Source organism: Tigriopus californicus, chromosome 3, assembly GCF_007210705.1.
Source record: "Tigriopus californicus strain San Diego chromosome 3, Tcal_SD_v2.1, whole genome shotgun sequence".
NCBI classification, from domain to species: Eukaryota; Metazoa; Arthropoda; class Copepoda; order Harpacticoida; family Harpacticidae; genus Tigriopus; species Tigriopus californicus.
Genome location: NC_081442.1, coordinates 8,841,352 through 8,869,081, shown reverse-complemented (window position 1 = coordinate 8,869,081; position 27,730 = coordinate 8,841,352). Strand labels below are relative to the sequence as shown.

At 41.0% G+C, this 27,730-nt stretch overlaps 2 protein-coding genes and 1 long non-coding RNA gene across 3 annotated transcripts in view; 2 read left to right on the top strand and 1 right to left on the bottom strand.

Annotated features, from left to right (window-relative positions):
- Positions 1–5,496: 5,496 nt before the first annotated feature.
- On the bottom strand, positions 5,497–22,259 carry LOC131877533 (uncharacterized). The gene is made up of 4 exons (XR_009372893.1): positions 21,828–22,259; positions 21,333–21,594; positions 21,127–21,266; positions 5,497–5,918 (listed from the first exon to the last, which is right to left on the bottom strand). It is a non-coding gene; the product is annotated as an uncharacterized LOC131877533 (long non-coding RNA).
- On the top strand, positions 12,223–15,727 carry LOC131877531 (paired mesoderm homeobox protein 2A-like). Its single transcript, XM_059223224.1, has 4 exons — positions 12,223–12,821; positions 13,219–13,418; positions 14,561–14,921; positions 15,216–15,727. Exons 1-4 carry the CDS (start codon positions 12,467–12,469, stop codon positions 15,476–15,478), a joined length of 1,179 nt encoding a protein of 392 aa, XP_059079207.1. The 5' UTR covers positions 12,223–12,466; the 3' UTR covers positions 15,479–15,727.
- Positions 20,159–27,730, top strand: part of LOC131877528 (sodium channel protein para-like) — a 10,277-nt gene continuing 2,705 nt past the window's right edge. Inside the window, exons 1-16 of the mRNA XM_059223222.1 lie at positions 20,159–20,543; positions 21,027–21,582; positions 21,648–21,904; positions 22,450–22,621; positions 22,701–23,020; positions 23,087–23,198; positions 23,265–23,596; positions 23,674–23,849; positions 23,933–24,066; positions 24,135–24,406; positions 24,474–25,113; positions 25,188–25,574; positions 25,639–25,884; positions 25,955–26,200; positions 26,273–26,476; positions 26,568–26,903. Of these exons, the coding sequence (XP_059079205.1) occupies positions 20,203–20,543; positions 21,027–21,582; positions 21,648–21,904; positions 22,450–22,621; positions 22,701–23,020; positions 23,087–23,198; positions 23,265–23,596; positions 23,674–23,849; positions 23,933–24,066; positions 24,135–24,406; positions 24,474–25,113; positions 25,188–25,574; positions 25,639–25,884; positions 25,955–26,200; positions 26,273–26,476; positions 26,568–26,903 (4,731 nt within the window). The 5' untranslated portion in view covers positions 20,159–20,202. The remainder of the gene's footprint in view (positions 20,544–21,026; positions 21,583–21,647; positions 21,905–22,449; positions 22,622–22,700; positions 23,021–23,086; positions 23,199–23,264; positions 23,597–23,673; positions 23,850–23,932; positions 24,067–24,134; positions 24,407–24,473; positions 25,114–25,187; positions 25,575–25,638; positions 25,885–25,954; positions 26,201–26,272; positions 26,477–26,567; positions 26,904–27,730) is intronic.

The following is a 27,730-nucleotide window of genomic DNA, read 5'->3' as shown; positions in this document are numbered from 1 at the left end:
GATCCCTTGTTAAACGAGGAGGAGAGACCCGACCCGATCGTCAGAGGCCAAGAACAGAGACTGACTCAGGGAGACGGGTAGAGATCGCTCGGCAGCTCGGGCAGATCGACCAAGGTCAATGGAGGCACCAGATCCGATTGGGAGACTCGAGTTGGAAGAAGGAACACAAGGAACAGACAAGACCCTCATCAAGAAGAAGGCGAAGCAAAAGTAGGCATGGATCGCATGGATCCCAAGAAAGAGAGAGCTTGCTCAATGCATCGACGGAGGTGGCTTCGATCCAATTTGGGGGCAAAATCAGGAACTTTCTCAAGGGAGAACGGCCAGGCAGTCCACAGGTTCGAAGTAGAACTATGTCCGGCTGGGAAATGTACTTAATTTACTACGGACATACACACTTGAATGTGTATGCGCATCATATGAAGGCTTAAAAAACTGGACCCATGAACGTCAACGGGGCTTCTTGGAAATACAATGTGAATCCAGCCTACATGTAAAACTGTGGGCGGAGACATTCCCGGGAAATGATCGAGTATGAAACCCAAATATTCGGGCGTTGATGAATGTGCCATAAGTTGGTTGATGAGGTGTGATCGACGGTTCTTCACACTTTTTTTCAAATACGAAAGAGTAATCAAGCACTTTCTGCCCTCGATGACATATGACTCAGGATTGGCATGGCAATTTCTTAAAAGTACGTTTCTTTCTTCACTCATTCACCCAAATTACGGATGGGAAATTTCCCTGGAGGAAAACTTGATTCCCTTCGCTGGGGGTATCTCGGAGGACATGCTTTCCTGTTGGTCCTGGATGGATGGAACAAAGGCCAGTGCTCTATATTCGTACACTACCTACTTGGTATAAAAGGCTCAGTTCAGAGAAAGGGCTCTTAAACGCATGTTGTTTTGCATTTTCTCGCAACCTCAGTATGGTTTGGTTCGCTCAGCATCAACCAAGAAACTGGCAAACCCGATGAAAGGATTCAGTACTCATCTTGAATTTGATGGCTGGTTTCTGTTTATGATCAATTACTTTATGTCGTTTATCGAACCGCCTTCATTTAGGTGATACTTATACAACATTCCTTGATATACAGTACTTTTGAGAATGATTCAATTTAACAATTTGTAACAAACTAATGAAAAGTAGCCACCTTGCATACCAATCTAGATTAGTTATTGGTATTATGAGTAGAATTATATGTTTACCACCATACTGACTTATTTTGGGTTCTTCACTTTTGTACTCTGTGTGATGTCTAGACTCGGTAAAATGACTTTCCATGTAATTGCCAAGGCGATTGGCCTTTTTGGAAGGCCGATTGGAACTTTTCTTTTTGTTAGAGGAAAGTCATGAGCCTAACTCAAGTGATCTATCTTGATGGGTTTAGGCATAGATTTCTAGAAATCTATGGTTTAGGGCAGCCGAAAGAAAAGGAACTCTATTTTGGTACACACAAATGGCAATGTTCCTTTACATCATTCTAGACCATTCCCTTGCCTCACTATATGCCTGAATAAAATCTAGGATATTTCAAAGTACAATTACATCTCGATTTAGCAATTCTCGATTGAATTATTAATGTCGAATTAATAATATTTTCTGGGGGAAACGAATCGACTCTCTAATTAACAATAATCTCGATTTATTAATATTTCCTTGCAAAACTATGAATATTCTCAATCTGAGATCCGACTGTAGTTTCATGGGACCATTAAGTACTTTCATGACATTTGAATAATGGATCAATGTAGAAATTTCAGTTGAAAAAGTAACATTATTTATTGCTCCAGTGTCCTGACATACCAAGGCCAGTATTTGTTGCTCATAATATTGCTTGATAGGAGTTTGGTACTTGCGCATGACTTGTAACACTTCTACATTTGTTATAAAAGAAGATTTAAAGCTTAGGTGTGCAGTAATCCTAGTTTGTCTTTGAAGAATCATTTTTAATGAGTCAATGGTACAAGGTTCCCGTCATATACAAATCCATGATAAAGAATCAGACATTGTGTGCAAAATGGTCGCTGAATTGTAAAAGAATACAGCCCCGTTACCTTTTTTATCCAAGCGGTTAACGAATTCAAATTCATATGTAAACAAAAATATGTGATTCATTAACTAGAGAAGTTCAGATGATTCTAAATGAAGGTCGCTGAGTGCACGCTAGAACTGGCTTTAAAGTCCGTGAACCGGGGTCATCAAACCAAAAATATAACCCAACAACGGCTGGGGGTAATACAGATTCTTAATTAATGATATTCTACGCCTAATAATTATGTCAATAAATAGGTTTATTTCCGATTAAACTGCTGTTGTTTTGCTGGCTGACAGGAGTGGAATACAAGCCCATCAACCCAGTAATCAGGGTTCCGACGTGGCAGCAGCTTTCGAAAAATGCATGGGACGCTTCTAAATCGAGGTTTAATTCGGACTGCATCATTAACCGCTTCAATCAGATTTAGTGGACGGAGGATTTGCATTTTAAAGGTCAAATATGCACACATTCATTACAAAATCGTTTTAAAAATCTTATCTTTTGCTGATTTGCCAATTCAATCTCTATGCAAGTGCAAACTTTTTATTCTTTTGATGATTTGTTCTTCTACGGATATTTGCCTTACTAAAAATGGTGTTTTATCAAAAAACGAAAAAAATCATGAATGGGTATCTAAAACGATTTCAACCTTGACGGAAGTCTTATTCGAGTTCAAGTCTAAACGCTTAAACCTGGTCTGAAATACATAATAGAATCAAAGACGAAAGGGCAACGACGGTTTTAAGAAAAATTTAAGTACATTTCTATTGACTTAGCTCACTTGAATTATTTTGTCAAAAAAGTGAAAAATGATAGCTTAACATTGTCAATTTATTACATCTGAAGCAAATAATGCGTATTTCTAATATTTGTCTCATACAAGCATGTCAAACATGGTCCTATAAGCGTTTCCTCGCAGAGCTGAGGGGATCTTTTGAATTTGAATCCTTCCCTTCATACTTCCCATCTGGATTGAAATCTTTTTTCCCTAACTTTTGGGTGCTAAATGCGTTTCGCACCCACCCAAGACAGCCAAGTGAAGGGCTTTCTTTCCTCGCTTCCCCCGAGAAACAAGCCAGTAAGCACTTGTAGACATCCTCTTGTTATTCATTATTTATGGACCAGGTCTATTTGGGTAGTGACTTGCCATCTTCTCCAAACTGACAGATGTTATCCCCCATCCTGTGCAAACATCATCCCCCGACTGAACTCCTTGGAATATTCCCTTCGTGTCAAACCTCTACCAGCCAACCAACCAACCAACCAACAACGAAGAACCAGTCAGCTATTCTTGTGTCTCCTTTAGTTGAGGGTGCTTGTTCCAACTGTATGGCACCCAACAATCACCCACCAAAACAGAGCAAAACCCAAAAGAGAAGAGAGGGTGCTTTCAACCCTCCTTGATCACCACCACCCAGCCAGATCAATGAGGTGCCCAAAGGCTAAAGCAGGTGACGGCATGAATTGTTCAAAATGTGTTCAAAAGGAAAGCAACGGTATTCATCGTGCTGAGATTATGCTCTAGATTAGGCAAGAGTGCAATTAGCCTACACTTATGAAATTAATCGAACTTAAAATGGGCACTCTAACAATTCTTGGTCCGCCACCCTGATTCTGTTCCATTTGGTGAGCGATCAGTCTTGGTGGGGGAAAGATGTCTGGTCACATAAACAGCTCTGAGCCAGTCATTCATAATCAAGTTAGTCCAGATGGTGTACTGTACTGTACTGTACTGGGGACTACCGTTCTCCACTTGAGGCGGTTCAAGCGAATATTTGATGAAGGAGACCTTTAAATGGCTAGTTCGCAGCCGCTGACGAATCTTGGAAAAGCACTTAAGAGAATAACTTGTAACTCGTACTTGGCCAGCGCAACGAAAAATATTAAGATGAAGGAACAACTTATGGATCGAAACATGCATTTATTATTGTTTGATGTTCCACTGATCCATCTGACCCGAGGCATCGTCAAACAAGGCTTTAGCGATTAACACAGATGTCGTTCCGAAACCAGCTAAGTGTGACATGATCATGGAACAATGCTCCAAAAACTCGTTTATCAAGTTCAATAGACTTGAAATGACAGTGATTGAATATCGCTCGATTTCAAGCTAAAGCCTTTTTAGTTTTGAAATGTCTCATATACTGTATAGTTTTCAACAATAGGTTAAGCCAATTGATTGCCTAAATTGTTTGTGTTAAGATGCAAGAAATTTGCTAAATTTCATTACATTAAGTGACGAATCAAGTGTGAGAACACATCTCAAGTCGAGGATGATCCCAAGGGAAATTCCAGCCGAACATTGTTTTATCCCCCAGATGGAACATGGTCTATGGCGGAAGAGAAAGAAGAGCGACATTAAAGGCGCTTTTCCAGTTTTTCTCACGTTGGACACGGCATGTCGAGTCAATTGGATTATGGCAAGGATAAAATGGCGCAGCCTGCTACATCTTTCTTTGGCAAACCATACCAAAGCGTGGGATATTGTGAAGGACCATGATACAGAAAAGCTTCTCGAATGACCGCCTTGGCCGTACAGCAGGAAGGACCATGATACAGAAAAGCTTCTCGAATGACCAAAATGTTATCAAATGCAAGTGTGCTCAAATCTGTCTGTTCCGCAATTATTTTTCTCCTTTTTCTCCTCTTGCTTGTTCTTTGATGATCGCATCCTCCACGGGTTTGACAAATGTATCCAATAACAGGGTGAATCGAATCAATTCCATCCGAGAATCGTTGGGATCGTCGGCAAACTGGCAGGGAAACCAGGGAACAGCCACGATCGTCTTGGGAAGTCAAGCTCCGAAATGCTTATTGATGCCACTTAGATTCAATCAGGCATAAGGAGTGCCATTCGCGATGCACGTTTGGCAATGTTCGCGAGGCTCTCAAGCACAAAAATGGAACATCGCCTCGCCAAAACTAGTATCCCATAAGTCCCCATTTTCTGTCGTCCCAAAGTTGGCGCTTGATACGCTGATAAAAAGCGGCATATATCTCAAGAGAGTAAAAATTGAATAAGGTATGTGTTTTCGAAATCTGTGAATCCAAATTCTTTTCCTTTGACTAGCCTTGATTTCCAATAAAGAAGTTGACACTTCGCGGGACTTAAGCTTTTCAAATTTTGTCCTTTCTTTCAAATACATTCCCACTGGTTTCGGCATTCCGCAGAGCTATACATTCTCCTTAACATTTCGTAACGTTAAAGGCAATTCTATTTCAATGAAGAGATTGATTGATTTCAATGAAGGACATTTTGATCAAAACTCTGTTATCAAAAATCTGTTTTACACTGAAGTAGACATGTTACCGAAAGACAACAACCGCACGGCCATCTACAAATTTCAATAGAAACACTCCATCTCATTAGCATTGACAACCCCCTTAGGGATCTGAGATGAAAAAAAAGGGTGGGCGATGCTCATGAATGAAGCAGAAATTGAATATTAGTAAGCTGGTTGTCGATGCTACAATGATGATCTCCGTTTAATTCTCTAACATGCTGCTTGATCGCTCTCAACATTTACAGCCGAGTACATTGTACCCCTAGGTTCACAGAGGGCGACGTGTGACACAAAGAAAAGCACTCCACAGATGTTCATATTTATGGTCGTGACATCAGTTGACTCTGGTGTGTTCATGGTCCATTTCCCTCTTCTCTTTCCTCTTTCACCTCCTTTGGGCATTCCAACCCACTGTACAATGTACTATGTATATTCCATTGAACATCCTCGTTGATCGCTTATGAGCGTAGGAAGTGGGACGGGTTCCGCAGAGCGATCCCACTTTCGCACCAGATGTTCAGACCATCATCCTGATATCAATAACATTGGCTGCTTCTGGCTCTGGCTCTGGCTTCATGCTGATCATGATGTGCTCACTAAGAAGAGAGGAAAGAGAACAGTTGTATGTATGTAGTGATGCGTCTATAAAGCGGCTAGTAAAAGTCATCTAGTCCTTTTGGAGGAAAGGGCAATCATCTTACATCGTTAAGTGATTAGCTCACTTGCCCTTTGCACAGAATGAGAGATCGAGAGAGGGACCTGAGTGCGGGACGAGAGACCATCCTTTTCAATGGACACAGAACTGGACAAAGTTGTTCCAAAATGGGGGAATGACGATCTCCTAATCATGATGGAGACATTTCGAACTGATTGTAGTACAAGGCACTGGGACAAGCACCGGGATCTGACCTCTCCTTGCGAGATTAAGGAGGACCAAAGTCAAAATATTATCTCAACTTGTGATAAACAACCTTGAAATTATGTTGATATGAATCCGCAGGGAAACAGTGCAGACAGACAACCGATTGTACAATGAAAAATGATTGTACTATTCGCTCTTTCTCTTATCACATCTTTAATAGAGTTTACTATTCTATTCTTAGATTATGTCTCAAACGGGATGGGAGGCACAAAAGTCTTGACCCGTGACAATTTTGCTCTATCGGTAACATGAATTGAGTTAGTTGCAGGCGTTCAACTTGTTAAAAAAATTAGCATATTTTTTCAAAATGGTCATCACCATTAGGTACAACCTGATTAATTGAGACCCTTAAATCAACCGGCCGCTAAAAGTGAAAAGCAAACTTAAAGAGGGTAAACTTTCTGTTCAAATATAATCTAATCAAACTCATTCTATCTGTAACATCATGCTCTTGTTCAAATCAACTGTTCTATTTGAATATGCTGACTGAGTCTAATAAACACAATTAAATCACAATTCATGACACTTTCCTATGGACCACCCTGCATTTTTTTTTAAATTTACTCCAACTTTCTCTTATATTCCTTACTTTAAAAGGGCTTTCATTTCGACTCACATCCTGAGTTTTGATGAGTTACAATTTTGTTTCTTTGCACGCTCATTGCGATGAAGCCGAAGGTTTTCATGTCATGGTATTGAATGTAAATTACACCGAGTCCACTCCTACTTGGACTTTCAAATCAGCAAAACAATCAAATCAAACTAAACTAAAAAAATAGCAATTTTCAATATCAAACATGAGAGAGCGTCCAGAATGAAAGCCATCCTCTAATCATCCAGTGTTGAAGCTTAGGAATCTTGCAGAGAAAATGGCACTTTGCTACTTAAGAAAATTGCTTCCGGGAAAAGGAAGAGATCCCATTTTGAAAATGGAAGACGACAGGTCATTTTTATGGCCACGAATTGTCTGAACGACAATTGGACCCAAAAGAAAACCTTTTCAAATATTGCAGAAATATGTTTCCCCAGAGCATCCAAAGGGTTCCACGCAATGGATATTTGTCACTTTCCCCAAGTGGGCACGTGCTTTACTTCAAGATTATCTTGATCAAATTGACATGTGGGATGTGACAACAATGACATATGTCATTCTGATGACATATCTTCAATTCAATGCCCCATCTAGTATAAGTGTGACCATTCCTCCTCAGCGTGAGTGCGGGCCAACCGGTCTCAGTTCATAACACAAAGGATCAACAACCATGTTTTACCGACTCTCGCTCATGTTTTGGGGGCTCATTGGGCGGGTTTAGAGCGAGAGCGTAGATGATGGGATCAGGAGATAATCCCTGAGTTGAGACATCATGTTATGAATAAGCTTCGGCGTGTGAGGCCAGTATGAGGGATTAGTGAAGGTGGGGACAAATGCAGGAAGAGGGATTTTGTTGCCTATCGGAAGCATTAATAAACACGAATTCATGCAAAAATGATTGACATTTACTATTGGCTGTCGAACAACAGTTCACCATTTAATCTGATGTGAACATATTTTTTTCGCTTCCAAAAAGATTTAAAAAACATGATCGAAGAATAAACGGACACTCTCGACTGAAATTGCCAATCAATATGGGAAAAACCAAAACTCAAAACAACTACGTACAAATGTTTCAAAACAATAGAGAATGAGCAAAGTTGACGACAAATTATCAAATTGGATATTTCTGTAACTTTACAAAAGTATATCTGTAAGAAGATGCCAAAGAAGCGATGAAATTGTAAAGCAAAACAGAAGATGATTAGAGACTTTCATTATCATTCATGGCTTTCAAGAATTTACAAAGAATTGGCCTAGTGATTTACGTCAACGGATTTTATCTTAGATAAATTGAAATGATTTAGCATAAAGCTGTGACAATCAAAACTTACATAATTTTGCAAGTTTTATTCTTGGCAACAAAGTGATGCTAAAGCTGATTAAGATTATTTAAGACCTTAACCAACACATGCGCCTCTTTGCACTTAAAAGGAATGACCAAGTAACAACTTCCTCTCTGCCGCCAAGTAACGCCACCCGGTATTCATGGGAAGTCAAATAATAATAGATATCATTCAGGCAGACATATATTTCGCCACAGAATTTGAACGGCTTAAATTAAATGAAAATTTTGGTTTGCATAAGCAATCAAAATTAGCTCACCTACTGAAAGTCATGGGAATCGTCCAGATACTTATTGCGCTAAGATGTTGGCAGTAATCTCGCTTTTGCTGACCGCGGGATAAAGCGGTCGTTGGCGGTCGACATAGCAAATGAGCGTGACAAACCAGCTTAGCGTTGAAACGACAATCCATCCAATAAAATAAAGCCACAAAATTTCCTTTCAGTGAAAAACCTTTTATAACCTGGTCGGTTAAAAAGCCATGTAAACGATATGAATTCTGCGGATGCTCTCAAAACTGAACACTTCAAAAGGGTACGTTAAAGCACCGTTGATGAATGTATTACCAAACATGGAACTATTTCAATGCATAAGAATGCCAGGGTTCCAAAAAATATTTTTTTGTCATGATGGTGCTGCCTTTTGGTCTTCGAAATAACAAGGTGAGCCTAGATGAAATATTAGTGCTACTTTACTTACACTGACTACCATTATGCCATATGATCTGCGGGAACACAAGTCTCGAGTATTCTAGTTTGAGAAACCACAAAAAAGCACAACCTTATATTCGGCATTAGCTTACAGAACCAAACAGAAAACAATTACAATAAAATGAAGATTTGAAGATGTAAGCTATATTCTTGGATACGGTCGTCTCCTCTTCTCTTGTCTGACCCCTCTCATCACGATGGTCAAAAAGCCTTTTCCAGTTTTGACATCGAATCCCTCTTTTCCAGTTTTCTACCCCACAAAATCGTGAGGGACACTTTTGATCTAATTGACGAATTGAATTCTGGCTCATATTAACCACTCATTTGCCAAAAAACAACCAAAATTTGTTTGCACATTTCTAACAACCTTCAAAACGACTTTTTAACCACTGTGTCAGTCGTCTCACCGGTGAGACGAGAGGGGTAAGCTGGCCATCGAAGAATTCAGCTGTAGAGTTCTTTGTGTAACGTAAGCACTTAGCCCTCTGAATGTAATCTGTGCCTTTTCAACTTTCAGGAGAAAATACTCGTGTTCGATTAAGCCTAAGTTCAATATTTGTCAAAAGTCAAAAATTGAAAAATGAATTCAAAATTTAGTAACGGGCCACAAATAAATACTCAACCGCTATATGAAAATGACCCAAGTCTTTCTAAATCTCTTGAAAAATCACGAAGTAACTGACTATTGTCAACCTTAATTTTTTGAAAAAGCGTAGTTCAAGGCAATTTGATTCATTGATGTTACATGAAGCAATGACGTTCTTTCTTTCCATTCTTGAGCCACACAAGATTTGGTAGTAGAAGTCGTAGCAGTAGAATGATTGTAATGGAGTTGGAAGTTTAGCCAGACTCGTTTACTTATACGTACATACTTGTGTGAGCGTTGCAATTATGCTTAGACTGAGCTGGGCTTTTTTCACCACTTTGTGCTCGCATTTTTCCAGAACAAAAGAACATTTATTGATGTATGAAATCAAAGAGTGCCAATACAAAACTATAAGCTGAATCTTTACTACAATTGAAGAAATATGTTTGGATCCAGATCCAGCCAATAGCTCTCCTATTTGTCGTAGCTTCATTAATTGAGACGGCCAAAAATATGCATTGTCTATTTTATGGCATAAAACAGGCTTGTTCGCATGTATTGAATATTCCGTGCTTTCATGCATATTTTAAGCATATTTTGGGTTTTTTGCTTACGCAAATTTGATTTTGCCCATCAATGGCCTATAACAAACCCCCGCCAAGGCGCGCCCCTGTCCCGCCTCATCCGGACACAAGCCTTTCACAACAGGCCTCTATCCAACCACATCCTTGTTCCAAGACACTTTGCCTTTACACAAATCTCAACACGCCGCCAACCTGACACGCCCCTGTTCCGCCTCGGGACCATCCAGATCCCACAACCAACAAGTAAGGAATTTGCCGAAATGAGCGAAATTTTGACAAAAGAAGCAAGTGAAGTTATATGAGATGGAGAACATCAACCATTTTGGTGAGAATGGCTTTTACAGCCATTTCAAGGCAGTTTTTTGTGATTGAACCTTGGGTAAGCCTCTTGGGGCCATACGAGAGAGAAACCTACTTTGCAAATGCATTTAATGGAAACAAAATCAAGTGCTTAGATACTTTGAGTTGAGCAAAATAGGATACATACGGGACTTTCGCTAATCAAGCCCATATTTTTGGTTTAAATACATACTAACGTGCATGATTAGGGTTAAAATGCATTCAAGTGCATATTTTGTCCAGTTTTCATGCATATTATACGGCATAAAATACAAATATTTTATGCATATTTTGGTCGTCTCTATACATTACAATATTAATAAGCAAGTCAGCTAGGCCGATTCAATGAAATAAGTAGAATAAAGGAAGATATGTAAAGAAGATGTCCGTGGAATTTTTTAACAATTGAAATTCAAATGCTGCACGAGATGGTGATTGGTTCAAAATTTCACGCCTTACCTTATAAATAGCGAGCCCTCGCTCGAAATTGTCTGTTGCACCCTGTACAGTAAAAGCAACTTAACATCGGCACTTTTCAAAACTAATTTTGATCCTCATTTTTTTATATCTTTGCTTGCGAATCAGATCATCAACCTAATAGCATATGTTTCTTTTTTCCAATCACTCACACAAACAAGGTTATTCCATCTTAGAGTCCCATGGTAAACAAACAATTGTTTTGACCTCAATCAGGAAACAGCGAGAGTTCAATTTGAACGATTCCTTGTTTAGTTCCTGATATCTTGATATAAATGGCCCATTTTTAACATGAAAAGTCGTTCTAGCGTGTCAATGAAAAAGTTATATTGACTCCACAGCGCCAATTTCCATGCCCAGTTACATTTTTTAACTAAAATCATTTACTATTGGATAACCCATTTTTCGAATTTCACTTTATGCAAATGGATCGGCATTGACATGAAATAGCTAGCTGTTTCAACCCTGATTCAAGCCGTTCCTAAAAAGTTGCATATGTTCGTGTTTGGAATGACTAGATTCTCAAAATACAAACTGATGCAGCAATATTAGAAAAAGGTAACATTGCATTTTTATGTTTTCCCCCAAGTTTACATTTGGCATTTTGTCAATCACAATGCAATCCTCACGCTAATCCAGAATCAAAATTTGACCAAAACCTTGACACAAACATTAAAATGTAGGTGATAAAATGGATTGTTTTTATTTACCCTTGGCGAAGGCGTGGAGTAGCGAGACGAGATTTGTGGACTCGACCACCGGTAAGATTCCCTATGTTCCCTCTTAGCCTCCATTGTGTCTGGGGGTTTTGTGTTCTTCCTTTTTTCTTGGCCCCGTGGTCTTGGCACACTCAACTGTTCACAAAGAAGCAAGAGGATCCAGCTCCCAGGAACGGAGTTCAAGATTTAGCAAGCCATTTTCTCATCCCTCTTCCAAATCCTCCCGTTTTCAACGACATCGCAGCCATCACGTATGCTACCTTGAGCTCTCCCGTTCTCGCTCTCATGGGCACATCCCAAAGCCACCAAACCAACAAGAGAGAGATCGCCGTGTCCAGAGAGAGAAAGAGAGAGAGAGGAGAGCGAAACAGACAGAGAACGAGAGAAGAGAAGGAGATGGCGTGGGATGAGGAGGATTGGGAATCTGGGAGTGAGTGGCATGGGCGGTGCTTGTGGCCATTGACTCCGCCTTGCCAAGTTAGCTTGGCGGCTGGGCGTTGGCGGTCACGTGACCGGACAGCGTTGTGCGGAATGGCTGCTCCAAATTAGGACCTCTGCGCTGTCAGCATCCCAGAGAGAACGGTCTCGAGATTATTGAATTACTCCCATCATTTGATTTTGTTCTCTTGTTGGGTGCGCAGGACGAGGTCCTCTTTGAACAGGCCTACTACCCACGGCGCGGCCCCCTAGCCAAGACGGATAATATTGCTCCACTCATAATTTGATATAAGCCTCTGATTCAATTACACGTCCTTTTGGCCTTCTTGTTCTTCTTCAACTGGGATTTATTGACTCTGTAATTGCATTTACCTTGGTGGTCTACAACTGGCGCCGTCCAAAAGTGAAAACCCAGCCAGGTGCCCCTTCAAAATGGACTATTCCTATCTGAATCAGACTAATTTTGATCCCATGTCAGCAGCTGCGGCTGCGGCAGTGGTATCGGACAATGCATTCTACGGTGATCTTCCAACATCTTGCCACCCACATCCCAATGGATCCTCATCGCTAATGAATGTGGCAGCCTCGCAATATGGCCGTTTCCATTCGAGCCCTATGCGGAATCATTACTCAACGGGTCCAAGTTCTGCGGCCGGTTTGACCTCGGCTCAAGCAGCTGCGGCTGTTGCTGCATGTGGAGTGATTGGAAGGACTGAAGGACACCCACATCACCATCATGGTCATCCGAGAGCTCCATCCATGTTCCCATCGTCCATGAACCTGAACGGTAAGCGCTGAACAAATGTCCAAAAGCCTTTTGCCCTGAAATCACCTACACATTGTCAATAGCGATGAGTTGGTTGCGTATGTTTGAAGAAAAAGGGAACGCAAAAGTAAAAAAGTTTTATGAAAGAGATAACACGATATTTGACCAAGCTTTCCGCTCAAGATGTTCTTTTGAAAAGGGCGGGTAGATCACGCTTGTTCGAAGAACTATGGATGATTATAGTTACATAAACGAATTCAGAAAGGACGACAACAAAAAAAAATTATCTCTTTTTTTCGGAGGGTAGGGGGGTGGTTCAGGTTTTCACGTTGATTTGTCTAAAGACTGTAGACCTAAAATCTAACGTAATTGATGGCTGGATTTTCAAGCTGTCCGTTTTTTCTTGTTCCAATATTAGCTCCTGGTTTACCGTATAAAGTGTATTCTGGTCACGATGGTGTCCTAACGGAGAAAAGGAAGCAACGCCGGATTCGAACAACTTTCACATCTGCTCAGTTAAAAGAATTGGAGAGAGCTTTCCAGGAAACCCATTATCCAGATATTTATACCCGAGAGGAAATTGCCATGAAGATTGACCTCACGGAAGCCCGAGTTCAGGTAAGAATTCAAGCCGTTTCTTTTTATTTGAATTTTTAAAAAACGAGACATAATGGTTCATGAACATCCAAAAGTTACTTCCGAATCGAAAATTCAAAAGGGCAGTATTAGACAAAACATGGGAGATGAAGGCAATCGACATACGGAGGATAAATTCATGAAAGGAATTACACTCTCTACATTACGCCTCTACAGCCTGGTTCACTTGAAGACAAGTGCTTTGGATTGTAGCTCACAAGTCATGATATGTTTAGTTTTGAGAGACACCACAGAAACAAGAAAGATGAGTAAAAGCTGTGACTCGAAATGATATTTGCTTACATCAACGCATCACCCGAAGGTTTTTGTTAGAACGTTAAACCACATGACTATAAAGGTCAAGGTAGCAGAACTTCTACTTTGAAAATTCAACTCCGCTTTGAGGGATCTTTTCATCAAAAAAACAACGGTCTGTGCTTTATTTTTCTCTCCTGGACACGATGGGGTATGTTTCAAGGACCTTGATAATGCACTTTAGAGACAAGGGCAAATTCAAATTTCCTCGCCAAAACGGATGCAGACATCAGTGTCTTTTAAATGTTTAACTTCGAGGGGAGGGTTCATTCTCTCCAAAATCTACATCTTGAATGCAGAATGTAACCTATCTTTTTTTTTTCAATTCAGAGCAAAAGCAAAGCAATTTCCTCATTAAGATATAGGTATCGTAGTCGATTGGATGTGTGATTTAACCAATCATATCTGACATTAATGGGCAACAACAATTTATTACAAACGAAAACTGTCTCATAATGTTGGCAAAACATCGCTGAATACTAACTTGGCTTTTGAAATTTCATCCCCAAAAAGAGTTATTCTTCCTCCAATTCTAAATTGGCATTCGTCTCAATTCGTTGCTAAATGGTTATCAAAATAACAATAATGCCAGACGGAGGTAAAATGTTTGTGCCCCGGAATATTATTTGTCCGACGCAAGTAGCGATGAAACCGTCAAGAGCGAAGATGTTTTCCTCTCGTTCGAAAGAAAGATCTGAACGGTGCGATGCTCTGCCTTCTCCGGTTCGCCCAAGCTGTCTCGTAATAGGAGGAAAACTCGTCGAAGCCCGTCTTTGACATCTCTTAATGGGAAGCATACTTTTCTTTAGGTATGGTTCCAGAATCGTCGAGCCAAGTTTCGTAAAACGGAACGCTTGACTCAGCATCGACAACCCAAGGATGCCGACGGCGGAGGCCAAGAAAATGGTCAATTGATTAAGACCGAGAGTGACTCGAAAGATGAGGATTGTCGATCAGTGTCCAGTCATCCTCCTACTCCTCCCTCCTTATCGTCAGAGGGTCTTTCACCTTCAAGGGTGGCCACATCCGGATCCACCATCAACAATGAGGTCAACCTCTCCACCACTCAAAGTTCGGGAAATGTTCATCATACTCAAAACGCTCCACCCCACTTGACGAATTCGCATCTCCATTCACACTCATCCGCGTCTGACCTTTTGCTCGACAATGGTAAGAATTTAGTATTATTCCTTGCATAGAACTAATCATACCGTGCCATGTGTGGCAAGGAGGGAGTGCATTGACCCACGCCCAATTTGATACAGAGCCAATTGGTTTCTGATTGAGAGATAGATATAACAGCAAGTAGAAAGAGAGAGACAGAAAAACGCCACTCTTCCTCCTAGCTCGTTCCTTCAGAGGAACATCCCCCTTCCCTGCCGATCCCTTCTCTTTGTCTGATATTGACGTCCTGCCACATGATGTATGGTTGATCAAGATCTACGACTTTTTCCACCCTTTTAGGTAAATTACGTTCCTATCAAGACGACCGCCTCCTCAATGAGAAATGGGCTTCAGTGTTCTCGAATTCTGAGAGCACTGAAAATGCTCTTCGCCGCCAACAGCGATCCATGGCCTCGTCGTTTAGTACCAATGATTATCTACCTCCCCAATCCCATCTCCATGCGTTCTTCGGTGCCAACAACCACGGAGCCCATCATGGACCACCCCCAACGGGGATGTCGCACTTCGTGGGAGCCGATTCTAAACCCATGTCCATCTCTTGAGTGTTCCCATATCAAACAATCAACCTGTAACCCGACATTACCGCTACTACGATTATCATCATCCTCGTTATTATGACTATTTTATCATCATAATTAATATTATCATTCGAATTATCATTGAGATTGTACTTATCACTATTATCATTACTACTACCAATACTAAAACTGCTAACATTCTTATTGTCATCATCTTTAGTTTTGTTGCTACTGCTCCATCAATGTGTGCCAATAAAATCCATATTCCTTTAAGGGGCTGAATTCGGTTAAAGGCTATTTTTGTAATGTCTCGTTTTCAAAGTTGAAAATGTGATAAAGACCTTTGTTATAGGTCATGTAGATGGCCATTACGCTACGTTACAAGCCAATACGCTTTGCAGTATGACCTTAAAGTTCCTGCCTTTTGGTAACACTTTGATTACTTACAAACCTTTTAGTCGATTTTTCTCATTTGATAAGATAGCTGTTCATCGTCCTTCTGTTTCCTAATTTATCTAAACGATTTAATTAAAAAAATATCTAAAGATGCCAATGAGAGCTGGAAATCATGATCATTGAAAACAGCCAAAGTTTTCCTTATGGCTTTATTATTGAGCTTAAGTTACTGATGGAATCAAATAAATAATCATAGGAGGTTGCGACTAGGGCTAACAATTTACATTTTCAATGGGATTTGATTTTTGGTTCTGTCAAACCAAGGTTGCTCTTTACCCAAACTTGAATTTTGTACAATTTTTTTTACAAACTTGCATGTACAAAAAAAAAATTAGGTTGGAATCGGCAGAAGTTTTCACTTTTCAAGTTTTCTGGCAACCTTAATGTGGAAAATTCATTCGATCCCATCACTAGTTAAATGAGACGACATCACCCATTGTACTGGCTTTATTTCTTGAACTGCCTAAAAGCTCCCATTCAAATTAAGATCTGTGGACTTCCAGGCAAGTCTTTTTTCCTCTGATATTGTTAAAACTTGGCTTTCAATTGTCACTCAATGTTTTTGGTGGGACGGTGTTATGTAGCACAATTTTAGCAAACAAATTTACAATAAATATGTGATGATCCTTCATTTCCGTGTCAAATAAGAATGGACAGAACTTCGGCAATATTTTTTGTCATGGCTTGAAATCAACATGTGGTTGTTGCAGTGACTCATCCAATCCTAAGAGAGGGCACACTTACTTTAAATATGAAAGCAAGCGCAATTATCAGCAAGACCGTGCTCCTTCCAGAGCAAAAGGCTTTAAGGTCACAGGGTACGAACGTCCTTGAATTTTAAGTTTTATAATTTTTCTAGACTAGCCTCCCTAAAACTGTGACGTTGTAGCAAGATTTTCTTGCGCTATGTTACACAACATTGTAACACGTTATAAAGTGTGTTCTGCATTTATGCACCTTAGCTTCGTTTATATTGTATGATGAGCAGCACGGCAGGCCTTAATATGGGAAGTACGCCTTCATATTATTTTTGACTAATGGCAAAGCACTATTTGTATATCCCTATTCTAATGGGGCTTCCTTTGAGTATGCATAAGGGATGATATATGATACAACTTCAAAGAGAAATGAAACTTGAAAGAGAAAGAACCTAACCATCAATCACCTCAAAGCTGCCTCATTATTTTCATAAGACATTTAGGTTTAAATTTCGTAAGGAAAAAGATCAATGATCAAGGCGATGAAAACTTTGATACGATAGTTCATAATAGAAATTTATTGACTCACAAGAGCACACAAGCACAATAGATTCGTCAGACTATTGCAAATAAGGAAACCATTACATGCATCATTTCTATTTGTTCTTGGTATGAAATTTCAAATTGTTGTCACAATTTGCTAATGTAATGTGATACAAAAATTCGGCCAAGAATGAACGAAATAGTTATTTATCTCCATATATCAAAGTGTCTCTTTTTGTCACAAATCTCCCACGGACTTGAAGCAATCGTTGGTACTTTAAAATGCTTATAGATTTGCGAGTTTATACAATTGCCCAACAAATGCATAGGTACATAGAAGATTGCACATATAACAAAAACATAAGAAAGTGAAAGAGACTACTATTGCCTCTATTGTGCCCAAGATGGTCACTAACATTTGGTTATTTACAAGTCTAATTCAGACCATGTCTTATAATTATGAGAAGAAATTGATTATGAAACGTAAGGCAAGACCCAAGCTAAATATGGGCACGTTTTGGGTTCCTGTGATTTGTAAGCTGAAACCATGTGAACACAAGAAATGCAGTACTTCCACAAAAGAGTAATATATTTCTTAACTTGCTTAGTTTTCACCTATTTGATCAACTTATGTATACCGTGAGACCTGAGGAGTGAATCGACAAAGCACATTGTCAACTTATTCATAATATAACTTTAGCCTGGTAAAGAAAATGGCCTAAAATGAGTTTTATTTTTTACCTATACGAGCAAACAACGCCGCAAGATTTTACAATATGGCTATAAAAAAAAACTTTTTTTGTAAATCACCTCGCCCTTATACAGCTTGAACACTGTTTTTCCCGGCGACATCAATTCATTCGACGAGTTTCGGGTCTCTTTTCTCGTCCCCAATCCACATAAAGGGCCAACAAATTTGGAACGACAACCAAGAAGCCACTCTTTTTTCTGGCAATCCACTCTCGTCTCGTCTTCTCGACAAAGGAGAGGAAGAGAGAGGGGTCTTCTCATCCGAAAACAGCGTAATCGAGTTATAAATTAATCAAGCAAATCAAAAATCCCCCAGTACAGAATGAAAAACCGCTTCGTATTGGCCTCCCGTCCTCTTCGTCGTCTTTCTTCAGAATTTCTTCCGTCCTCAATGCCAGGAACTTCTCAACTAAAGACAGCCTCGCTCTCGTTCACACATAGAGCACGTACGCGCACACCACTGTGTTGGTGGTTGGTTTTGTGTGCCAAGTTTACTGGCATTAGCACCCACACACGCCCGAGTGGTTTTATTTTAGAGTTAGCGCAATTACTTGGAAGTATTCTCGTGGACTTGGAGCAGAAACCAATGCTTGTCAGTTCTCGTATGCCAAACCACAAGTACAAAAAGAAAAGTTTTCGTTGCTTACCAGGGTTGGGCTAGAAGTGGGCTAGATGAATCGTTCAGAGTAAGGGAAATGTTTCTTGTTGCTTAGCCAGCAGCAGTACCGTGAACATGTTATACTAATGTCATTTGTCAAGTAACGTGAAGTTTGAGAATGTCATTAACTCAAAACCAACCAAGAGTTACGTTGATGATTTAGGTACTGTGGTGAGAATATTCCAATCCCTGTTTTGTAACATCGCATAGGCTTAAAGAAAGGCGAGTGAATTCGTCATTGGGAAAGCCACACTCAAACAATTTATGTGCTTATTGTTTGTGGGCACTCTTAAAGACCACTAAAAGGTGACAAGGCCGCCAGCCTCTTCCTTTCTGGTCCTCTCTAACAACCAGTCGACCACGGAGTCTGGCATTCAGTTAGCTGCAAGTCCGGTGGACCTCTTAGAGGGTGAGTGAATGAGTGGACTCGCAGACCGGCGAAGCTGAAATTATAGTGGGCCAAACCTAACGAAGAAGGTTCCAGGGCATGAATTGAATGAGCAACTCTGCCGTATGCATGATATGGGTGAAGGCTGAAGGCCGTAGAAGGCCAAGTAACATGCAAGCATTTGCCAGAACGACTCACTCATACGCACGCATGCACGAACACCAGAACACAGAGGGCCCGAGAGGCCTTGTCTCGAGAGTTGGTTACTAAATTTTTGGGACCAAATCCCCGAGAGCATTAAGAGGATAGAAAGAGTACCTGGGCATTAGAGAGTTGGCGACTATCGATTGTCAGAACTGGGCATATCTGGACATGGCGTTTCAAAACCGTGTGAATAATCATCTGGAAGTTCGAATTTCCTAAGGAGTGGGGCATTCCCTCGACCATTTCCGCTCGTCCATCAAAAACACCTTGGAAATACCATGGACGACTGGGATTTTGAAGCGGAAGCACCACCCACATTCCGGCCTTTCACGAGGGACGAACTCAAAACCATCGAGGACCGCATTCAACAGAAGAATGAAACCAAGAAGAAAAGGGAGATGAAACGTCAGGAAAACATCAAGGTAGGGAGGAAATTTGGAACACTTTGGGGAACTTACCCCCTACCTATCCCTAAGAATCTTGAGTTTCACGGTAGAAATTCACGCCTTCTATTTAGATGTACGGGGGAGGAGCTCGAGCTCGACAGCATTACGAGGAAGACTCAGATTTGGAAGTAGACGAAGATACCAAACCCCTGTCGCCATCTGTGAAGCTGGAACAAGGTAAGTGGGACCAATTTAGCAACGGCTAAGGAGAGCAGTTTCAAGCCAGATTAAAGAATCGATCTTCTGACACATCTCATCAGTCCATATTGCCTAGCAACGTTTGTAAACGATGATGGTAGATTAGTACCATGTAGTATCTTGTTCGAAAAGCTGCAAAAGAAATTGCAATCATGTTTAAAGTTTTTGATGGCTCCATAATTTAGCTATCTTGTTTATTAGGCTTATCATTTGCTTCGCATGAAGATTTATCGATTCCTTGACGAATGCCCTTGTTTACTAATAAATGAGTCAATCGAATGCCAAGTCATTAATGGTGGCTTGGGACCTTTGTTGGGTTTATGGTTTCTGTTGATTTTGAGAAAATGAGGTTAAAAACTACTAATTTGCAGCAAGAAGCAATAACTTAACATTATTCCAAAGAGCAAATGGGCACATTTCATTTCAACGGGTCAGTTATTAGTTATGTCTTGTCTTCTTTCTTTAAAGGGAATGACTTGCCTCGTCGATATGGCGAGTTCCCTTTGGAGCTTGCCAACCTACCCATATGTGATATTGACCCCTACTACAGGGATACACGGACCTTCATGGTCGTGTCCAAGGGTGGTGCCATCTACCGATTCTCGGCTGGGAACGCTCTCTTCTTCCTCTCGCCCTTTCATCCCATTCGGAGAATTGCTCTCTTGGTCCTCACTCATCCCATGTTCTCTTTCTTCATCATATGCACCATCCTGGTCAATTGCTTCGTCATGGTCCAAGAGGATTCTGAGTAAGTGTGGCCTTTCTATACCAATGACACGCTTAAGTTGGATGTATCATGGGTTAACGAGGTGCCTCCAATACTCGTTCGAGCCTCACTCTTACATTTTGTGAAAACCCTTGTAAATGCTTGCGCTTGTTCCAAACCATTCGTCAAAATTGAACTGTTCATAGTTTTGAAAACAGAATTAAAGGGTATCAATCAAACCTTTCTTGGCACAATTTTGCTTTGTCTGAGTGGTGCTTGGATGTAGGTAAATTACAACCCATGCTTCAGAAATGACCGCATACTCGATCATCTGGCCGTCAAAGCTGTTTCGAAATACAAACCACATGTTTCATGGGGTTGGCTAGCTCAGTCTTCAAAAAAATGCACCACATTGTTGCGTGAATGGAACACGAGCACTCAACAAATGCCCTCTTAATTTTGAGGTGTAAATTTTACATTTTGAAATCATTAGTCTAAAAAGTCGTTAAACTTTGTATCATTTAGGGAATTAGCGTCCGTGGAGATCATCTTCACCGCCATTTACACTTATGAGTCCGCCATCAAGCTATTTGCACGTGGATTGGTCATGGATAAGTTCACTTACCTTCGAGATGCTTGGAATTGGCTGGACTTCATTGTGATCGCCATGTCCTATGTGACCATTGCCATTGACTTGGGAAGCTTCTCGGCCCTCAGGACTTTCCGGGTGTTTCGAGCCATGAAGTCCGTGGCTGTTATCCCTGGCTTGAAAACCATTGTCAGTGCCATCATGTACTCCGTAAAGAACCTGCGGGATGTGATTGTGCTCACCATCTTCGTTCTGGCCGTGTTTGCCTTGCTTGGATTACAAATCTATATGGGCGTTTTGTCGCAGATCTGTGTCAAGGATTTCTTCACCGACAGTGAGTTCGTCAACAAAACGGGGAACATTGATCTTGACTATGAGCTATGGACCAACAATGCATCCAATTGGTTTGCCTCACCCTCGACGGGTCAATTGGTGATGTGCGGCAACTCGTCAGGAGCCGGAAATTGTCCCGATGGATTCACTTGTCTTAAGGTGAGGACGGTCCTATTGAGAGTTCATGTTCCAAAATGGCTAATGGACTAATCGGTTCGTTTCAGGGTGGACCCAATCCCAACTATGGTTACACGAGCTTTGATAATTTTGGATCAGCATATCTTTGTGCATTCCGATTGATGACCCAAGATTATTGGGAGAACCTCTACCAAATCACCCTCAGAACAGCGGGGCCCTGGAATATCTTTTTCTTCATGGTTAACATTTTCCTAGGGTCATTTTACCTGATCAACTTGATCTTGGCTATTGTTGCCATGTCTTATGACGAACTTCAACGTCAAGCTGAAGAAGAGGCGAGAAAGTGAGTATGTCAAATCCAGAGCTTGAGCAGGGTCCATGGGGTTAAATGGAGTCGTAGATTGTCGCAAAGAAATAAAGGCACAAGATAACACCACTTGCTGCATAGTTGAAGACACTAAAATGACGCAGAAGAGGCAAATGAGTCCTTTGAAAACATGTATTTCTACTCTGACAAATGAAAGGCAGGTGCATTTAGCCAAGGGTCACAATTTAATGTTGTTCCATCTTAAGACGGAATATTTGGCTGCTTCAACAGCTAATAAAAGAGCTCATCAAACTTTTTATCGGCAGTTTTGAGATAGTTCTTGAACGAATATTTTGGAATAAGCCCTGTTTTCATAGTTTGGGCAATATGAATTTACTTTTGGCTTTCTAGTAACAGGTAAGGTTAAATGCAGAAATATAACGAAGTTATTATTAAAAAAAAAGATTCAAGTGATATCCTTTACTTACGCACTACTAAACCATAGAGTCATTTTCAAATTGATCAAAGCTGTCAAAAGCATCCCTCTAAAACAATTCTTAAAAAAATGACTTTCATTGCAGGGAAATGGAAGAGCTAGAAGCTATTCAGTGCGCTGAGGAAGCCGCTATGACTGAAGCCGAGGCCGCTGCAGCTGAGGCAGTGGCGAATCTTTCTTTGTTAGACTTTGGAGGAGGAAGCCTTGGCAGTGGCGAATTCAATCATGGCTTCGAAGGAGACTCCTTTCATGAACAGGTACTCGTTTGCCCGTAAAAGTTTCTTCTGGGAAGAATTAAACGGACTCACTCAACCTCGACTTGAAATCTCGCTTTAGGACGCGGTGGTTTTGAAGGACGTGGTGAATCAGATGTCTATCACTTCATCAATGAAAAGTTTATCCGTTTACATGGATGACAATGACGAGGAGGAGGAAGGGCCCAATTGCAAAGAGGCTTTCAAAACTAACCTTGAATATGTGATATCAATTCTGTGCATTTGGGATTGTGGGATCGTGTGGATCAAAATGAGCGAAATTCTAGCCATCATTGTTTTCGACCCTTTCATGGAGTTGTTCATTATCCTGTGTATTGTGGTTAATGTCCTCTTCATGACATTGGATCACTACAACATAGACTACCATCACAATGGAGGCATGTAAGAATTGCATGCGCATTACTCGATGACTCATCCAATTAACGGTATTTGCCATTTCGTTTCTAGGTCGCCATTTTTCACGTCGTTATTGAACAATGGGAATTACTTCTTCACGGCGATTTTCGCTATTGAATCTTTCGCCAAACTAGGGGCTATGAGTCCAAGATACTTCTTCACTGTAAGTTCCACGGTGAAATCAACCTTAAAGTAACCCTCCCTGAGCTCGTCTTTTTTCTCGTTGTAGGATGGTTGGAATATTTTTGACTTTGTGATCGTCATCCTTTCCTTTGTGGAACTTTTGGCGGAGGGAATTTCGGGTCTGTCCATGTTGCGATCTTTCCGACTCCTCCGAGTGTTCAAATTGGCCAAATCATGGAAGTCTTTGAATGATATCTTGAGCATCATGGCCAACACCTTTGGGGCACTCTCTTATCTAACCTTCGTCTTGGGAATCATCATCTTCATATTTGCTGTGATGGGAATGCAACTCTTTGGGTCGTATTACGTCACCAAAGTTTGTAATCCCAAGTGGAATTGTGTCATGCCCAGATGGAACTTTACGGACTTTATGCACAGGTAATTTAGCCATAAGCCAGCTAACAGTATATGATTTTTGTCTGTTTACAACTTCCGATTCGAATCGTGCATTCCAGTATCATGATTGTCTTTCGAGTATTGTGTGGAGAATGGATCGAGTCCATGTGGGACTGCATGTTTGTGGCTGGAGTGACCTGCGTTCCATACTTCTTGGCTACCGTTTTAGTGGCCAATTTGGTTATTCTGAATCTCTTTCTGGCTTTGCTACTCAGTAGCTTCTCTGATATGGGAGGTGAGCTATTCATGTTACAAGAAATGTGAATTTTAGCTGTTGAATCATGTAGGGAGCTATGACCATTTTATGTTGCTTCTTAGGTGGAGAAAAAGCTGAAGATCAAGAAAAAGACAAGATCCAAATTGCTTTCGACCGAATCGGATGGTTCTTCACTTGTCAAATGTGTAGATCACCGAAAGGAAAAGACAAAGAGGATGAGCCACCCCCACCAGAGGTACGATGTTCAAACTGAGACTAACACGGTCGTATCTGAATCAATGCTATCATTTACTCTTATTCTAGACTCCAAGTGATTTGGATGGAATGTCAAAGAAGGACTCGATAATTGGTAATGGAATTGACCTCAGCTACTCAAAGGGTGCCCTCTCCACAGCTTACGAGGAAGCTCCCGGGTACGATAAATTTAGCGAGACCATCGACTACAGTCCGGCCGACGAGATCCTGGTGGAAGATTGTTGCCCTCAAATTGTCTACAAGATCTTCCCATGTTGCCATGGAAATCCAGAGGAACCGTTTTGGCAAGTCTGGTCCAAACATCGGCTCATGGGCTCACAGTAAGTGGTAACAGTCGGCTTCAAATATGTCATATTGTTTACGAAGTCTTTTTCAACACATTAACAGGTTGATTGAAAACAAGTATTTCGAGGGCATTGTCCTCGTGCTCATTTTGGTGAGCAGCTTTGTCATGACCCTCGAGGACATTTGGTTTGACACCAAGCCTCTTCTCATTGACACCCTCTACTACCTGGATCGAATTTTGACGGGTGTGTTCTTCATCGAAACATCCTTGAAGCTCTTTTCCATGGGATTCATCAAGTACTTCGGCAACGCCTGGTGTTGGTTGGACTTTGTGATTGTTGCAGTGTCCCTGATCAACTTTGGAGCCAGCCTTTTGGGAGCCGGCAACATTCCCATCTTCAAAACCATGCGAACTTTGCGAGCCCTCCGTCCCCTGAGAGCCATGGCTAAATTAGAAGGGATGAAAGTGGTTGTGAATGCCTTGATCGGAGCTCTACCGAGCATATTCAATGTGCTATTGGTTTGTCTGATCTTTTGGTTGATATTCGCCATCATCGGTGTGAACTTCTTCATGGGCCGGTTTTACAAATGCATTGACCCCAACACGGGTGTGCGATTTAGCCACGAGGTCATTCCAAATATGACCATGTGTAATTCGTCTATCACGGGATTTCCCGCAGAATGGGTCAATTCTAGAGTGACCTTTGACAACGTGGGGATGGCTTACTTAGCCTTACTTCAGGTGAATTACGATGCTGAGACTTGGATTTCAACGGAAATTTGTTGTTGACTGGATGTCCTTGTTTGAACATTTAGGTGGCCACGTGGAAAGGTTGGATCGACATCATGAACGATGCCATTGATTCTGTGGATCGTGGCAAGCAGCCTCATCGCGAGGTCAACATCTATATGTATATCTACTTTGTGTTGTTTATTGTTTTGGGCAGTTTTTTCACATTGAATCTCTTGGTGGGTGTGATCATTGACAAATTCAATGAGCAAAAGAACAAGGGCGGGTCCTCACTGGATGCTTTCATGACTGAGGATCAAAGGAAATACATCGCAGCCATGAAAAAGGCTTCCACCAAGAAGCCGTTAAAAGCCTTGCCCAGACCTTTTTGGAAGCCCCAAGCCATTGTATTTGGCATCGTCACCAACAAGAAGTTTGACATGATTATCATGGGGTTTATAGCCCTGAATATGGTGAGAAGGCTGGAGATGAGGATCAAGAACATCGATTACCGGTACCTTTCCTTAACATTTATAGGTTGCGATGATGTGCGATCATTATGATCAAAGTCCTAATTGGACGTTTGTCCTGGATAACATGAACATGTTTTTCATCGTGGTTTTTACGACTGAAATGCTGTTAAAGCTGTTTGCACTTCGCCATCATTACTTCTCGGAGCCGTGGAATTTGTTCGACTTTGTCGTGGTCCTTCTGTCCTTGGCGGGCCTTTTCCTCAGCGATCTCATTGCGAAATATTTTGTATCCCCAACTTTGCTCAGAGTGGTAAGTGGTTGAGTGGCTCCTCGTGTTTGATAGATCGAGGCGTATGATTGATTTTGAAATCCATTTCTAGGTCCGGGTGGCCAAAATTGGCCGGGTTCTGCGTCTCATCAAAGGGGCCAGAGGGATTCGAACCCTGCTCTTCTCTCTCGTGATGGCATTTCCCGCCCTCATTAACATTGCTTTACTCCTCTTTTTGGTCATGTTCATTTTTTCTGTGTTCGGGATGTCCCTTTTCAAGAATGTAAAAATAACCACCGGATTCGACGACGTCCACAACTTCCAAACTTTCACCAAAACTTTCACGCTTCTTTTTCAAGTATGATTACCTTGACATGGATTTGCATCCGTCTGTCATAATCCTACATTCATAATGTACTCATATCAACAGATTTGCACATCAGCGGGTTGGGCCGAGGCTTGGTTGGCCATAAGTAATGAGAAAAACTGCACCGAACCTGATCCAGAAACCGGGAGCTCTGGCAATTGTGGAAGTAATATCGCTGCGGTCATCTTCATGATCTTGTACCTAGTTCTGACCTTCCTGATCATCGTCAATATGTACATTGCTGTCATCCTCGAGAACTATTCACAGGTGGGCAATTGAACCTTCTTTCCCATTCAAAACTAGAATCATCCTGAGCCTTCCTATATTTCATTACCTTCCCTTTTTTGATCACTTAAAGGCTAGCGAGGACGTCCAAGAAGGAATCACAGATGAGGATTACGAGCTTTTCTACGAAGTGTGGCGCGAGTTTGACCCTGAAGGAACCCAGTATATGCCTTTTAAGAATTTATCCGAGTTTTTGGATGTGCTTGAGCCTCCGCTTCAGATCAGAAAGCCCAACAAGTTCAAGATTGTGCAAATGGATATCCCTATCGTCAGATTTATTAACCCCGAGACGGGTCAAACGCGCGAAGATTGTGTTTTTTGTGCGGATATCCTGGATATTCTCACGCAAGACTTTTTCGCTCGGAAGGGCAACAAAATCGAGGAATCCCCGCACGTTGAGCATGTCAAGGTGGGTTTTACATTTGTTTACGCAGATCCAACAGAGTCAATATCAGTCAGAGTGTGGTGTAAGGCTTTGAATATCTACGTAGCGAAAAATATATACATTCTTGGATGTTTTAAGATCTCAAGTAGGTATTTGTGCGAATGCAATCACGTTTCCACAGTTTTGAGTTTACAAGGATCGGAGGATCTAGACTCATATTTTTGACATCCTTAGAATTTTGATTTAGAATATATGTCGACGTTGGATAAAAAATTGCCTTGAAAGTAAATACGGTTTTTAAATCACACAGACATTTGGTCTTCGATCTAAATCCATCGGAATTAAATCTAGCCACACATACATTACATAATGTTTACATTAGAGAAGAATGCGGAGAAACCCAAAAAAAGAATACATAGCAAAGTAATTTTTCGTCTCAAAAGGTGCATTTACGGCATATGCTATTACTAAAGGTCAGAAAAATATTGGACGATTTTTGTCAAAATAGTTTGTCTTGTAATTTTCAATTTTACTCAAGATAAATCCCGCATTAGAAGAATGTACCCGATAGAGGCACAACATCATATTGTATGTTCGTCCATTCCAACACCAAAAGTAGGCGATAAAGGAATATAGGAATAAAAGGTATTGGGTAATAAATAAATAAAGGACTGAGTTGGTACCATCGTCAAGGAATTGACAGGAATGAAAAAGAAAGGAAATAAAAAGCAAATAAAAAGCACAGAACGAAGGAANCAAGCCGAAAAAGCAGGAATATATGGTCAAAGCAAAGGATCTTGCTAAAATGAAAATGTAACCTCCATGAGTGTGCATGGTTTCCATCGAACTTT

What these genes read in the sequence shown, in the direction of transcription:
- LOC131877531 (XM_059223224.1), top strand. Translation starts at nt 12,467, where the DNA reads ATGGACTATTCCTATCTGAATCAGACTAATTTTGATCCCATGTCAGCA. An exon ending in ATCGTCCATGAACCTGAACG is followed by an intron (nt 12,822 to 13,218) that starts GTAAGCGCTGAA and finishes TTCCAATATTAG; the next exon opens with CTCCTGGTTTACCGTATAAA. An exon ending in TCACGGAAGCCCGAGTTCAG is followed by an intron (nt 13,419 to 14,560) that starts GTAAGAATTCAA and finishes ACTTTTCTTTAG; the next exon opens with GTATGGTTCCAGAATCGTCG.